Genomic DNA, 16,156 nt, shown 5'->3' on the forward strand with positions numbered 1-16,156 from the left:
CACATCCAATCTCCACGAAGCCCCATCATCGATCCATATGGCAACCTTTCAACCACTCGAGCCCTCATCAACAAGTGCCAACAAGTGCTATGGGGCTAGCACTCGGCTAGGAACAAGTAATGTTAACCCCAGTGCAAAGAAAATAAAAAGACACAAGACAAAGTGGAAAAAGGTAGCCCGACTGAAGAAAGAGGAGGAAAAATGCCAAAAGCGTAAGGGCAATCTTAAAAGTTCAAGGCAAGCGCAAAAGAGAGAAGGCACATTTTAAATACAAAGGCACACCCTAAAATTTTGTAAGAGAGTGCCATGCTCCCTCTTGTGCAATTTGTAAATGTAGATGGGCATGGGTGAAGGCACAATGTAAATAGAAAGGGAATAGGAAAAGAGGACCTAGGCTAAAATGGCCGGTCATGTAAAAAAGGGGATGGGTACCCAAAGGGAATTAGGGCTTGTATAAAAGGTTAAAACTAGCTCTCTTTTTCTCCTCTTCTTCTTGTTCTTACTTGTGCTTGTGCTTGAGAGAGGGAGAATAAGGGAGTCAATGTGTGAGGGTGAGGGACCATGGTGGAGAAGCTCTCCATCTTCTCCTCCTCCTTCTTCTTCTCTTTCCTTATCTTCTCTTGTCTCATGCATAGCAATGGAGCTTGGAGCTTAGGATTGAGCTTGCTTGGGCTTGCACCTTAAATCGTGGAGATACTAGAGTGCTTGAGGGAGGAGGCAACTCAATCGAGCATGGAGGTAAGCTCACTACACTTGTAGGTGTGAGAGTGCACACGACTATGTGAGAGGTAGCCATTGCACTTGCTTGAAAATCTTGAAGCATAAGCGGTTCATGGATCTTGGTGATTGAGGGAGAGCTCCCACAACTAGATACATTAGTAGTAGCTAGACTAATCTTTCCAGCTTGATCGCATCTATATTGACACACTTAAATGTGTATGCACTCATGTCCACTCATCTATCGGCCAATATGCGACACATAACATTTCTTTTGAAGGTGCATCTCTAAGAGGGGAGAGGAGGGAAACAAAAAGAAAATGAAGATTTTTAAATGATTAGGTGTAACCCTTCATATGGAGAAAGTAAACTCAAGGTTGAGTAGAAAAAATTTAACCTATACAATCCTCCCTTCTATCAATTAAGCTAATGTGTTACCATGTTAGTAGTGGTGTTTCAAACCAGTACCTAAACTCACACTTTAAGTGCAACACAATGACAATAGGGTAAGAGGACCAATTCCATAAGGTATGTTGTCACTTCAGTTGGGGGTTAAAGCTCCTTATGCGCATGTTAGTATTACATTGAAGAATTTAAAACTCATCTTTTTCTTGCAACATTTTTATATTCATATATGTAGTAAACATTAGACTATTCAAACTAGAACCACATGTATTTCTTCAATTACTCTAGATTCTCCCTTTTCATAGTTGTATCCACACATCTCAAAAAACCATGCTAAGTTATAGAAGCTGGAATGGAACTTGCTATTTTTCTATGTTGGAGTCTTATTGATCAAAATTTTTGTTTGATATGATACTTCATTGATTTTAATTTTACAGCTTCTTCTTAGGCTTATAAAGCAGCTGGAAGACTTTAGGTTGTCTTTTTGTGAGCTCAAATGTCAAGAGCCACATGCATGTTGCATGTGCACTTGTCCATGCATGGCCGTGTGTGTGTGTGTGTGTGTGTGTGTGTGTGTGTGTGTGTGTGTGTGTGTGTGTGTGTGTGTGTGTGTGTGTGTGTGTGTGTGTGTGTGTGTGTGTGTGTGTGTGTGTGTGTGTGTGTGTGTGTGTGTGTGTGTGTGTGTGTGTGTGTGTGTGTGTGAAAGGGATAGAATTGTAGGGATCATTGCATAGATCATAGTTGTTTTTGAATGTGTGTGAGTATAGTTTGTATGGGAGAGGCAAACAAACAAAAGGGATAGAATTGGATAGAGAAGCAAACTTAAACCATATGCATTTGTGACTTACACTCTTAATTGCTTGATTTATGCATGAGCATGCAAACATGTGAGTCCATGCATATGCAAAGATAGTGAGAACATTGTAGACTAAAGAAAAGTAGGCTATATGTAATTTCTCTTCTAGGGGCCCTAGACCTAATATAACCATTTATAAGTTGGCTTAAACCAAATTTTTATACATGCAAACAATTGAATATTCTATAGGTGAAAGGGGTTTTCATCTTGGGAATAGGTATCTCCCTCTTACCACATTGCCTCACACACCCCCTCCCTCCCACACTTACATGTGAGCCTTTTTTAAACCCAAAAACAAAGTTTGTGAAGAAGAATAAGCATTGATTATACTTATGCGAGAAAGATAGAGGAGAAATGCATGTATACATACAAAAAGAGGTGGACATGTAGTGCAATAATACGTATGCACACACACACATACACATATATGTGTGTGGGTATCACAATAGTGGACACAATACCAAGTCATTTGGCCAATAGTGAAGAACACACTCATACATGTTCACACACTTAAAAACACACATGTGAATGCATTAATATATGAAGACAAACATATGTAGTCAAATGATAGTGCACATGGTTAACTACATGCTTACATGCGAATCCTCACAAAGCAATCTCTTAAGATTGGTGGGATTTTACACATTAGGAACAAAATGCATTGTTTATTATGCGTGAAGCATGTTGTTTGTCCTTTTTTTTTTTTTTTGGGTGAGCAAACAAAAGTGATCACTTGATAGCACAATCACTTCCCTTGGCTCACAAAAAACACGAAGTGAGCGAGGCTAGCATAACCTTGTAAGTTTTGCAATTCTACAGATCAGAATGTGAGAGATTATACAAATGGATTGCATACATGTCACTTTTGAGAGTTATTGTGACTACTATGAAATTCTACATGTTAGGAAGAGTAACTATAGGGGTCATATCACATGTCCACTTCCCTTTACTCACAAAAAACACAAATCAAGTGAGGCACAATCTAGCAAGTTTTGCAAGTCCACAAACCATGGTGATAAATTATACAATTAGTTGCAAGCATAACACTTTTAAGAGTTGTTGTGTAACGATATGATTACTATGAAATTCGACATCACACAAAGAGTAAGTATAAGGGTCGTTTTATGATTAAAAGTGTTGATATGGGTGTGAAATATTACCTTTCATGTTCATGTGGAATATGAAAAGTGATTTGTGAATTGGTATATAGGCACACACACACAGACGCACAGAGAGAGAGAGAGAGAGAGAGAGAGAGAGAGAGAGAGAGAGAGAGAGAGAGAGAGAGAGAGAGAGAGAGAGAGAGAGAGAGAGAGAGAGAGAGAGAGAGAGAGAGTGTGTGTGTGTGTGTGTGTGTGTGTGTGTGTGTGTGTGTGTGTGTGTGTGTGTGTGTGTGTGTGTGTGTGTGAGTGAGTGAGTGAGTGAGTGAGTGAGTGAGTGCCATGATGATTTTTTGACTAGCCAATGAGGTATCTTTAATAGATCATGATTTTGAGGATTGACATGTCTGTAAAGTTGATCATATTTATTGATTGTTCCATTAAGATCTTCAAAGTATAAGCTCTCTTGGCAATAAATTTAAGTGTGGTGTGCAAGCTATAATATACATAAAAATAAGGCAAGAAATTGGTGTATAGGGGGGAGAGAGAGAGAGAGAGAGAGAGTGAGTAAGTGAGTGTGTGTGTGTGTGTGAGAGAGAGAGAGAGAGAGAGAGAGATCCACACACATAGACATGTACATTTGTACACATGCAAGAATACATATAGAAATTATTGCATATACAGCTCTTAGACCTTGCATGAATCAATCCATATGTGATGGGAAACTTGCATGGTCTTCTTATTAGTGTGGATTGATCAATGAATGACCTATGGTTGTGAGAAGTGTATATAAGATAAGAAGAATGTCATAAAGCTATGAAATTATGAAAAAGTATTGTATTTCTAGTAGGTATTATGCATAACTTTCATGTTTTGTTTGACTTTTGGGGCCATTGAAACAAAAACAAGATAAATATGCACATCATGCATATATGTACAAGATATGTTGTGAAATCAAGATATGGGGAATTTTCCTCTCTCCCCTAGTCCCTAACACTCTTCTTGTTCTCACAAAGCTTAAGATATGCTTTACATTCAAGTCTTACATCTATATGAGTTTTAGTTTGTCCTTTAACATATACACATAAATGCTTCCCCAAGAGCACATGAGATAAAGTTTCTTCATATACACAAATGCTTGCCCAAGTTTACTTTATCATATAAACATAAATGCTTGCTCAAGAGCATGTGAGATAAAGTCTTTTCATGGACAAATATGATTCGTGCTTGACCTGCGTATATCACACACACACACAAACACACACACAGGCGTGCGTATGCACAAACATACACACAAAGATTGTTTGTGCTTGACCTCTATGTATATATCTCACTCACACTATTGAAGATGGGCCAGTCCCCCCCCTTGTGGAGTTATATTATTGACAAGGAGCAAGCTCCTCCATTACACATAAGCCAGTTCTTACTTGTAGATCTTGGAAACAAAATCACGGTTCCTTGCACGGTATACAACCAATTAACACTTGCATAACTTGGAAGTTGGCACGTTTTGATCCTTCTTGAGTCTCCTTCTCTCTTACACAATATGTGTAGGGCTCTCCTCTTGGTGCTTGATTTCAGCCGAGCTTCCACAGCACTTGCATCTTCTCTTCTCCTCTTGGAATTTGATTTCAGTAGAGCTTCCATAGCACTTGATTTCAACAGGGCTTCTGCAGCACTTGCACCTTCTCTTCTCCTCTTGGATACATGCAAAGTGATGCTTCCTTCACCTCTCCCTTACACCCAAGGAGAGCCTTCACTTTTATAGGCTTTCAAGAGCTTCTCTTCTTGGAGAGAGAGTTGAGTTGATCTTCATGCAAGATGTGGTTGTTCCACTCTGTAGCACTAATTTCAAGATATCTCTTTGTGCGTTATTTGGATGAAAAAACGTCTAACGCAAAAGTTGTAGATCTCGTTGTTTTCGATAACCCATGCAGCCCGTTTTTAGAGATCATTTTTCTATTGCGAGATATTTTAAAAATGGATTTTCCAAAAAACAGCTTTTCAATTGTACTCTTAACTTGTGGTCCATGCAACCACCTTGAGTCATAGATGAGAAGAGTTCATTAGAGTGCCTTGGGCCTCAACCTTAAGATTGAATTCCACACAAAAGCTTGTGTCATTTTAGACCTTAGCAAGGGAAAATCACTTATCTCCTCACTTCCAAAGGGTCACGTGTCTCGTCTTTCTTAGTGAGAGAATTTCCTCTCTCGTCTTTCTTAATGAAAGAAAAGACCTTAAACCTTGACTTGTAGGGGAGAGTATGACCCCAAATGAATGCAATGCTCATTACACACAAGTAAACATTCCCAAGCATCCCTGGATGCACACATAAATACATATGCACAATGCTAATGCACTTCCTCTTCTTAGAACTCAATCCATCTTCATTTGTGTGTAACTCCTTAGTTCTTGTGTACACTCTTACACTTGGCAGACACTTCTTTCCCCCTTTCATAACTTGTACTGCATGTACTAGATATCCCCGTCACAGTGCTATGATCACCCCATTAAGTGATGCACTAGGAATACTGGTCTCTAAATGGTCTCATGGCCATGCTAGATCATCATCAACACTTAAAGAAAAGTGAGTCATTAATTTATTAACATGAATTTATTAAATAGAGAATACGTAATAAGCAATCAATTTAGTAATACACACACACAAATTACTATGCACACACATGTCTGAGTATGTATATGATGCACGATTTAAGGCCCATCCCTTCATATGTTGCCATCAAAGAAAAAAATTCTTGACATTTCATACATTAGGCATGAAAGTCATCATATTTTGCATGTGAAGAATTTGATTTCTTCTTTTGTGTGAAGCATGTGAACTTGCAAGTCATCATATTTTGTGTACGAAGCATGTGTGGTTAGTGGATCTGGTCGGTAATGCTAGACCAAGTAGTGTGTTATTATATATATGTTTCAATAGCAAATGGATTACATGCATTCATACAAATGCACAATATCATACAACGATGCGCATAAAATAAATTTTTACTATGTTTCTTAGCCGAAGGATACCAATAAGGGTGGTAAGGCTTTGTGTGGTAGAGCTACAAAGCCCTGCCAACCATTTCCTTTTTTCTTTACAACCGTCGCTATTATCATTGCTAATTTTCTACAACTGTTGCTATTGATATCTTTAATAGCAACATCACTATTGACCTTGCTATTGACATTGCTTTGTACTGATGCCAAAATCAATGCTAGCAACAATACTTTTAGCAATGACAGGGATGCTGTTTTCCTAGAGTAAAAGTGTTGCTATAGGCCTCACTATAGGGCCAATATCTTGTAGTTCATGTGAAATTTACAAATAAGGGATTTTTAATTTGGACCTTGAGTACACGTGCTAGGAATAGGTTTACATATAGTGAAGCCTTCGAACTTACTAGTAGATATCATAGATGTTGATGATGACCTATGTAATTTGTATAAATGACTACTTTATGCATTCCATGAGACATAGATGTCGGTCATGAATATGTAAGTGGTGTGTACTATGTAGATGGCTACTTTCAAAGTTTCATGAGACATAAATAAAGAAATAACATGCACTCTAATTCATTCCCAAAGCGATGGGAGCAAAAGTAAGGAGCAAATATCAATTTCACAATAAAAGAAAATTTTACACTTAGTATTTGATCATTAAAGGAAGTCCAAATTTGTCACAACCATAATAGCATAGTACTTCACATAGTTGCCTCACAAAAAAATGCATTAGACGTAAGGACTCATAGCAAAAGTTGTGATGTTTAGCCTAAAAACATTAAAACAAAAAGCTTAGTCTATATTATTCATGCTTAAGTCAAGGACCTAGTTGTTTGGTCCCCTTGAGCAATGCCAAATAAAGCTATATTTGAAAGTGAGTAATGAATTGACCTTGTTGCAAAAATAAGCAACTTGGATCACACATGAAAAAACCTAGTGTCGTTAGCCTTCGTAAACATGTTTCTAAGGTCCAAGGATGTTGCAAGCTTACAAGCATACAAATAGGACCTTTTACATGCTCTATGGATGAGATGCACACTATTTTGGTAGCTACCCATAAGTTCTATGGGGTATTTTCTCACAACTATACTTATCATTTATACACTTCTTTGTCTATTTGGATAGAGATGGACTTTGAAAGCTCTCCTACTTTCTAGTGCAATAAGAAAATAGCTTCGTTGGCCTATTTCATATTACTCTTGTTCGCAATATGTAGATGAGATTGATCCTATTGAGACACTACTTGATCATAATGGAGATAGCAAAGGATATGAAGTTTTGAGCACTTTATCTATGATATCTTGCCTATGTAGAAAGAGTTCATTTAGAGGCCCTTTAAATCATAGAGCTTTGTATTAGGAGGAAACCCCTTTTGCCCCCCTTTTTAACTTTCCTAATTGGAAAAGAAGATGCACTTACAAGTTAAATGAGAAGTGGTATATTGAGTAAAACCATTCCTAATGAGACTTTAGATCTCACTCAGATTTCATCCCATTTGGAACCCTAACATTGAAGTGAGCTATCCACCCTCCTCTATCATCCTCAATTAGGTTGTTTAGATTGGTGAAGAAGCTCTGAAGATCAGGATTGGAAAATGTTATGTGTAGTATGTGTAAAAAAGAGGTTGAGATTGTCCCTCACCTCTTGAAGGGTTACTAGTAAGTATGTAAGTGGGTTCAACAATCACATTTTTAGATTTTTTTTAAATATATAGAAGGGGTTTGATTTAATGGATATATTTGCAAGCTGAATAGAAATCAACATGTTTTCTTTATGATAAATTTATAGATAAAGAATTTTTAAATTAGGCCTTAAATGCACGTGATAGTAAGGGTTTATTGGAATCCAAAACCATATGAAAGCCAACTATCCTTGATTTATTTGACCTTAGGAATTAAAACATCTAATAGTGTCTGTTCGGTCCTTGTATCTAAGATGAAAGCACAACAAAAGCAAATGCTTTAGAGGAGGTTGCATTAAATTATAGTTACTAAAGGAGGTCTTACTAGAAAATCCAATATGAAGGCTCTGTAGACCCAAATTTACAAAACAGACAAAGAAGTTGAAGTTGCTATAATTCTCTCATCTTTGATACCTGTTGCACATAATGAATCAAGGAGCCCAAAAGAGAAATTGGGTGATTGCTTTAGTAATGTGGCAGCTAACTCCTAGTTCAATTGGGCTCTCCTCGATTACATGGGGAGATCAAACCCTTTGGAAATTAGGAATTAGTGGGCCACAATGGCAACCTGATGATTAACACTTTACTAAAACGGCAATAAACCCCAATTAAACCAGGGTCTCCTCGATTACCATCATGGGGAGATCTCGTGCTTAACCTGTGAATAGTTTACTTGTAGTACATCGATGCTACGATCGATATGCATGGCGGGTCCTTGTGTAGGCAATTTCAAAAAGAAAGCCCATGGGCATCATAGTGTTGGATTAGTGATGGCCACTATATACAACATGTGTGCCAAACGATGGTAAAGGTGGGATCAAATTTTTTGGGCTAGCCTACAGGTTAATCATCATCTATAAATATGTAAGCATATCACGTGGGTTCAAAAGAAGGATTTTTCTAAATGCAAGTTTTATGTATTTTACATACAAAAGGGTACCATTTGAAGGGGCAATTTATATATTGAATAGAAAAGAATGTGTTTTATTTTGAGAAAATTTGTAAAGGAAGGTTCTTTTAAATAGGCCTTGAGCGGACATGATACGGAGGGTTTACATATAGTGAACCTCCCAAGCTTGATTGATTATCCATGAAGGGGGTGAACCATGGGATGGTTAAATTGGGAGATGTGCCAAGTATGGCTAGACCACCAATCTTAGAACTGCCATTGTATGGTTAGTACCTACCATGCGTGCACCAAATCTCGGTATGTATCACACTCTCCTTTTTCTCACAAGGACCTACTTGGTGACTAGTGAGAGTTGCTCATTTGCGGAGGCTTTGAAGTGAGCATTTTGTCTCTTTAAAACTCCTTTGAAATTGTGACTAAGCTTTCAACTCTTAAATAGCTTATTGTGACTGATTGTTTCTCTTTCTTTTCATATAGCTTTTGTAGCCTGTCTTGACAAAAAGTGAGAAAGCTCATACGCGAGGGTCGAGGGTGTAATGCTGTGCCGTGCCCATGACCAAGCTGGAGGGTCAAACAAAGGGTATACTGGAAGAGACCGTCCACGAGATGGGTGGAGGCCCCACATGGGTTTGGTGGACAGGCTAATCACCAGAAATGTTGCGGCGCAAGGGGGGGTGGGTGGAACTGGGAGGAGCAGCTCTCAGCACAGAAGAGAGAGGAGAAAAAGGTAGGGGTGCGTTTGGCTGGCTTTGGGCGGTGGTGGGAGCAGCTGCTGTGATGTGCACAAATCTGTCTGATATTATTAATATTTTATTATTATTATTATGCATGCAGTAGAAGAAAAGACTAGTGAAAAAAGCTGAGAATCACTTGACCCCCTCCCTATGGTACTTGTATAATATCATCATATGAGCTGAAGACTTGTATCATCCTCTTCCTCCTCTCTCTCTCTCTCTCTCTCCGCCCCTACCCCTACCCCTCCCCCTCCCCCCCTCCTCTCTATCACAGCTCTCTTTTGCCGAAAGGGTTCCTTCCCTTTCTTCTCCCTCACTCCAACACTAGCCTGGTCCTCCAATCACCGGGTCCTTCCAGCTCGTGGGAGCTCTCTCTCTCTCTCTCTCTCTCTCTCTCTCTCTCTCTCTCTCTCCATCATTATCATCCTCCTATATGTCCTGCATATCTCCCTACGGCTTGTCCCTCCAGTAGGCCCTCCGATTCCTCTTGCTCCCTTCTCAGCTTGCAAGCATGGTTTCCCAGCTCCCTGGATTGGCGATTCTTTGCCTCTTTTCTTCTCTCCTTCCAATCTCTTCATGGTCCGCTTCTGCCGGTCAGGTAACTATAATTATGGCCTCCTTAATGTGATGATTTAAGCAGTTATTCAGTTATGAAGGCTCTCATTTCTTCCCTCCACTCGCTGTGGAGCAGTCTTATGTTGTGTACATGGGCAGCCATTCAGGCGAGATGGAGCCCGAGGGCGTGTACGCTCGCCATCATCAGCTGCTCGCTTCGGTCGTTGGCAGGTGACTTGATTTCTTCCTCCTCAGCTCAGTATTGGTACTGCTATTGGCTGTCTTTATCAGGGACGTATACTCCCTCCTCATCTATGGCCTCTTTTTGGCATCATGCATCAGTGAAGATTCAGCTCGGGAGGCGCTTTTATACAGCTACAAGCACAGCATCAATGGATTTGCCGCAATTCTTGATCCCTACCATGTATCCACTCTTGCTTGTACACTTCTAAACCTTTCTCATCGGAGGTCAATGTGCTGTGTAATGGTACTTTGCAAGTGTATCGTTGAACTTGAACGATGCTACTCAAGCGCATCAGTGATGTGCCAGGATTTCTCTCATGAGCTGGTCTTTTCGACTGTACTGCTTGCAGCTATGCCAGAAGTGATCTCAGTTTTTCCCAATAGAGCCCATAGTCTACACACGACGAGATCGTGGGAATTCCTTGATCTTGAGAAGCCATCAGGTGAAGTTTCCAAAAATTCCTTATGGACTAAGGCGGAATACGGGAAGGACGTGATTGTGGGGGTGTTTGACACAGGTGAGTTATCAAGGTCGAAAAGCGGGATAGATTATCGACGCCTTCAACATATTTAATGTGTGGCTGGTTAGGAGGCTAATTGGTCATGATGCGATAGCTGTCGATGCATTAGTCGGATGGAATTAGGAGCTTAATCACATCATTAAGTTTGTCTAACCGTGGCTGATTGGGAGCTTAGCCTAATCGGCGATGGATGCAGGCATTTGGCCCGAGTCGGAGAGCTTCAGAGACGCAGGGCTGGGACCAGTGCCGGCCAGGTGGAAAGGTACCTGCGAGAGTGGCTCGAACTTCACGTCCGCCAACTGCAACAGGTAGAAAATAGTACCTACTTGACGCCAGACATTAAAACATCACTGTGCTGCATGTCGACTCTCTCGGCCATTTAATTAATATCTATCTTGATTTTTCCCTTTGTTTTCTCCTCTCTCTCTCTCTCTCTCTCTCTCTCTCTCTCTCGCGTGAGATAATCAATAAGGTCGTCGAACATGTGCAGGAAAGCCCGTGACCGCGTGATGCAATAATTCAGTAAATTCTTAAATTTGCAGGATGCAATAATTCTGAATTTTTTTGCTTTTGCAATTTTTGAAAACATAAGGAAGCTCATCGGAGCGCGCTACTTCCTCAAGGGATACGAGGCGGGAAACGGGGGGCCGCTGAATGAGTCCGCGACCGGGGATTTCCGGTCAGCGCGAGACAAGGAAGGGCACGGCAGTCACACGGCGTCGACGGCGGCGGGCAATTTCGTGAAGGGGGCGAACGAGTTCGGGTTCGCAACCGGGACGGCCAAAGGGGGGGCGCCCATGGCTAGGCTGGCCGCCTACAAGGTCTGCTGGCCTGGCGGCTGCTACGACGCCGACATCATGGCCGCCTTCGACGCCGCCATTGCCGATGGCGTCGATGTGTTCTCGCTGTCGCTGGGGTCGGGCCCGCCCCTCGCCGACTACTTCACCGACGCCATTGCCGTCGGTAGCCTCCACGCCGTCTCCCAGGGCCGCATCGTCGTCTGCTCCGCCGGCAACGATGGCCCCGCCGTCTCCTCCGTTTCCAACGTAGCTCCCTGGATCTTCACCATCGCCGCCAGCAGCATCGACCGCCAGTTCCCCGCCGTGGCCTATCTTGGCAACAACAAGCATTACACGGTGAGTTTGAAACGGCATTGTGTCAAAACCCATCAGCACGTTTAACACCTCACTGTCTGTCTGTCTGTCTGTCTCTGTCTCTCTCCGCAGCGTCATTGAAGACGGAGGAGCTACGTTGGAGGCTCCTGTGTGTGTGTGTGTGTGTCTCTCTCTCTCTCTTTCTCTCCCTCCGTCTCCAATGTAACTCCCTAAGCAAGGTTTTTATGTCACCTTCCATTGAAATTCCATTATAGACAAGCTATGTTGTGCGCATAGCTAGAGTATACTCAATGAATTCGTGTTATTTAACAATTTTCTACGGTGGGAAACCCTACATGCATTGGCATTCCTCCTGTCAACGTCATTAACTTCTCCGATGGAACCACCCGGGCTCTCAGGGAAAGGGTTGTGTTATTTATTCGCATGATGTCATCGACATCCAACCAATCAAAAAAGAGAAACATTTGAACGTTCCAAAATGCCTCTAATACTTCTCTTCTTGATGAAATTGTTAGGGAGCCAGCCTTTCAGAATTCAAGCTTCCCAAGGGGATGTACCCATTGGTAGCTAGCAGCGAAGTCACAGCAGCAGGTGCCAACGCTACGGCGGGGTGGGTACTCTCATTAATTAGACAAGCGAAAGAAATTTAGCGCCTCTTTTTGGTCTTTGGTGAGGAAAAGTTTAGTGACATATGACGATGATGATGATGATGGTGCAGGGAGCTGTGCTTTCCGGGATCACTAGACCCGGAGAAGGCGAGAGGGAAGATCGTGGCGTGCAAGCGGGGGGTGAGCCCGCGCGTGCAGAAGGGCAGCGTGGTGAAGGAGGCGGGTGGGGTGGGGTTGGTGCTGTGCAACCAGCCTTCGGACGCCGAGGAGGTGGTGTCCGACCCTCACGTCCTGCCCGCCACCCACCTCACCGCCGGCCAGTCCCTGTCGCTCCTCTCCTACATCAACCAATCAGGGTATGTATGTACGTACCAACGTACACACACACACACACACACACACACTCTCTCTCTCTCTCTCTCTCTCAGATTGTCCTTACAACTTCCCGGTTTGGTACAAGCCCAAGTCAATTGAGTTGCACAAGTCTAACATGGCATGTTTGAGTCCATGTGGTTGGGTGTTAGTTCACTAAAGTCCAAAACCATAACTTGGCAGCACATTTAAAGGGAACTTGGAGAGTACATGTAGTACTTTCAAAAATAGAGGTACTACATAAACTCCAACTAGTCATTCCATGTGGCCTTCTCAAAATTGGGATAGAGTCATTCCACTAACCATTTAAAGCTCGCCGGCACTCTCTCTCTCTCTCTCTCTCTCCTGAGTCCTCCCTTTGTGTAAGCAGGCTAGGATATTGCCTAGAGCATTGTAGGATCATCATGGCAAACGTTGTGCCCCTTGCTTGCCATACAACATGGTAGGTATGTGTGGGGTGGCTCCCTTGGACAAGGAGCTCATGACATTAATACTACCAAACTCCCAAACCCACAATCCCCATTGCTATATCATGCTAGCTAGGCATGTGTTACTGATGTTATCAAGTTCAAGGTCCTCAAGGAATAAGAACTCATGTGTTACGATTTGACAAACTTCTTGCCTGGACCTCAAGGAATAAGAACTCGTGTTGCAATTTGATGAACTCTTAGTAACCCTTGACACTTGAAGGGTTCTGCCATGAATACTAGATTGTCTCATCCATTGCCACAATTTATAGGGGTAAATTGAACATTTGCTCTCCCTGTCGTGTACACATAAAACACATGCAAATAATTTACAAACTTGTAAAACACACACAGTACATATACATGCACATTTTATTTCTTTTTGTTTTTATTTTATCTCAACTTAGTTTTCAAGTTTGGGTTGTTCCTGGCCTAACGACTGTTATGAATGACTTTCTATGGTTTGATCTTGACATTTGTTTCTTTGATTGCTTATTTTGGGCAACGTAGAAATCAACATTCTTAAGTTATCATTATTATTGATTATTAATTGAGTCTGTATAATACCTGAATACTTCTCACCATTGTGCTCTTTTTCAGGTCGTCTGCCACTGCATATATTGGTTACCCCAGAACTGTACTTGATGCTAAGCCTGCCCCTCAGATGGCATCGTTTTCTTCTCAAGGTCCTAACAGCTTAACACCCGACATCTTAAAGGTATTACATAAAAATTTATGAAATTGCATTTCCATAGTTTTTAGCTTATTCTATCTCGCCTGTCGTTGAGGAAGGAATAGGCAGCTCTTGTCATGTAGGGTGTTATGGTATGAGATCCTTAGTTCCGAGAAACACATTGAAATGCTTACAAGTTACGTGTGAATAATGACATGTTTGACGATAATGAGAAAGCCCGACGAGGAGATAATGGAATGAGCAAATGTCAAAGAGAGCAACCACTGTTTTACAAGAGCAGTTAAGAATCGGATGTGAATCGTGACTTTCATCTCTCACATTATATGTGTGTGTGTGGTGGGCAGCCAGATATCACGGCACCGGGGCTCAACATACTGGCAGCCTGGACGCAGGCGTCCGCGCCGACGGCGGACGACGACGACCACAGGGTGGTGAGATATAACGTGATATCGGGCACCTCCATGTCCTGCCCGCACGCGGCCGGCGTGGTGGCCCTCCTGCGGGCTCTCCACCCCTCGTGGACCCCAGCGGCCATCAAATCCGCCGTGATGACAACAGGTTTTGTCATTTCTATATACGCCTCTAGTGTTGCATCCCTTATGCGTGCTGTTTCTCTATCCGGTATTATGTGCCTGGTTTCAATAATTGAAACGTGGTATTGTATATATGGTTTCAATAATTGAGACGTGACGTTATCTGTGCGGCCAGCCTCTCATCACGACAACTCCTTGCGCCCCATCGTCAACGGTTCCTCCCTCAAGGCCTCCCCTTTCAACTACGGCGCCGGCCACGTCAGCCCCAACCGGGCCGCCGACCCCGGCCTGGTCTACGACACGTCCGCCTCCGACTACGGCCTGTTCCTTTGCAGCCTCCGCTACAACCGCTCCGCCCTGGCCAACCTCACCCGCGACCCTTCCTTCGCCTGCCCCGCCCGCCCCCCACCCGTCTCCGACCTCAACTACCCCTCCATCACACTGTCCCACCTGGCGGGCCCGGCCACCGTGGCGCGAACCGTCACCTACGTCGGCGGGGGCCCCACCTACCGCGCCTCCGTGGCGCCCCCGCCCGGGGTCCACGTGGAGGTGGTCCCATCCACCCTGGCGTTCTCGGCGTTGGGCGAGAGGAAGAGCTTTCAGGTGCACCTGCGGCCGAGCGGCTCGTCGCAGGCGCAGGCCGGGACGTACGTCTTCGGGTATCTGACGTGGACCGACGACGGGGGTGCGCATCGCGTGACCAGCCCCATCACTGTCAACGCTACCGTTGGCCGCCAGCCGCATACGTAGTAGGCCTGCTACGCTGGCCTTTTTCGATTTATCACCTCCCTGCAGGGCAAAAGCTGCTCACTGACTGGCACCTGTCGGTCATCAGGCGGTTTGCCCTGCCTTCCAACTCATCGCCACAAGGCGTGCCGTGATGCCACTCATTTTTTCCATTTCGAGGATGATGATAGCTCGACAGAAATTGCTCTGCCTCTCTCTCTCTCTCTCTCTCCTTCCCCGATAGGTTTTAATGTCGAGCACCAACGTTTCTCCTTTTTATCATCACCCTCTCTTCATTTAACTCATTCTCAATTCTTATTTTGATCATTCCATCCAACGGAAAGTCACCATTGCCTCATATCGACACCCCCCAAATAGTCTTGTACTTGCAGCACTCTTGCTTTAATCATAAAAGCATTTTAATAAAGGCCTCGCGAGTAGCATCTAAGTAATTTGGAGCAAAAAACTAGGTGGTGCCTCCTTATGCTCTCTTTTTTCTTGAAGATCAAAAGAGAGAACAAGATCCACGAACTTGTAAGTCATAATATTTAGCTAGTTACATAGACTTCCTTGCATAGAAATGTTTGGTTAATGTGGTTGAAAATCCCTTCCAATTTTAGTTTGCAATAGATCAATACTTTAAAAAAAAAAGATCGGATCATCATTGTTGCAAAATATCTATGCACATGTGTATTTAAGAAAAAATTCACTAGATGATATCATCATCCATCAATCAAAGTCACCTCTTATTCGCATGTGATCTGCAAAGATGGTCAACAAACCTCTCAATGTTAAAAGAAACTGGAATGGCCAATTCTATCACCTTCACAAGGGTTTGAATAAGTGACATTTTGAAAGGATAGGCAATAAAGTTTATAATATATCCCAAACAAGTGCCATCTCTTGCTCATACTCT

The 16,156-nt window shown here is 42.7% G+C and overlaps 1 protein-coding gene across 3 annotated transcripts; it reads left to right on the forward strand.

Moving 5' to 3' along the window:
* The first annotated feature begins 9,655 nt into the window (after positions 1–9,655).
* Positions 9,656–15,760, forward strand: LOC148020119 (subtilisin-like protease SBT5.4). 3 transcript variants are annotated; one of them, XM_087700398.1, is made up of 11 exons: positions 9,656–10,004; positions 10,098–10,192; positions 10,304–10,401; positions 10,555–10,647; positions 10,922–11,033; positions 11,318–11,861; positions 12,356–12,450; positions 12,559–12,804; positions 13,888–14,005; positions 14,326–14,539; positions 14,690–15,760. In XM_087700398.1, the coding sequence occupies exons 1-11, from the start codon at positions 9,918–9,920 to the stop codon at positions 15,262–15,264; spliced, it is 2,277 nt and encodes a 758-aa protein (XP_087556524.1). In that variant the 5' UTR covers positions 9,656–9,917; the 3' UTR covers positions 15,265–15,760. The 3 variants fall into 3 exon arrangements, with proteins under 3 accessions (XP_087556524.1, XP_087556523.1, XP_087556525.1); XM_087700397.1 differs by having other exon boundaries at positions 10,555–10,722; positions 14,690–15,754; XM_087700399.1 differs by lacking the exons at positions 9,656–10,004; positions 10,098–10,192 and having other exon boundaries at positions 10,304–10,385; positions 10,555–10,722; positions 14,690–15,755.
* The last annotated feature ends 396 nt before the right edge of the window (positions 15,761–16,156 follow it).

The sequence above is a fragment of the Lygodium microphyllum genome, chromosome 19 (assembly GCF_053477565.2).
Source record: "Lygodium microphyllum isolate KBCC chromosome 19, Lygodium_microphyllum_v1.1.10, whole genome shotgun sequence".
Taxonomy (NCBI): domain Eukaryota; kingdom Viridiplantae; phylum Streptophyta; class Polypodiopsida; order Schizaeales; family Lygodiaceae; genus Lygodium; species Lygodium microphyllum.

Excerpts from the sequence above, each read along its gene's own strand:
- LOC148020119 (XM_087700397.1), top strand. The coding sequence starts at position 9,918 with ATGGTTTCCCAGCTCCCTGGATTGGCGATTCTTTGCCTCTTTTCTTCT. Across the intron at positions 11,034-11,317 it reads ACGTCCGCCAACTGCAACAG|GAAGCTCATCGGAGCGCGCT; the intron begins GTAGAAAATAGT and ends TGAAAACATAAG. Across the intron at positions 12,805-13,887 it reads TCCTACATCAACCAATCAGG|GTCGTCTGCCACTGCATATA; the intron begins GTATGTATGTAC and ends GCTCTTTTTCAG.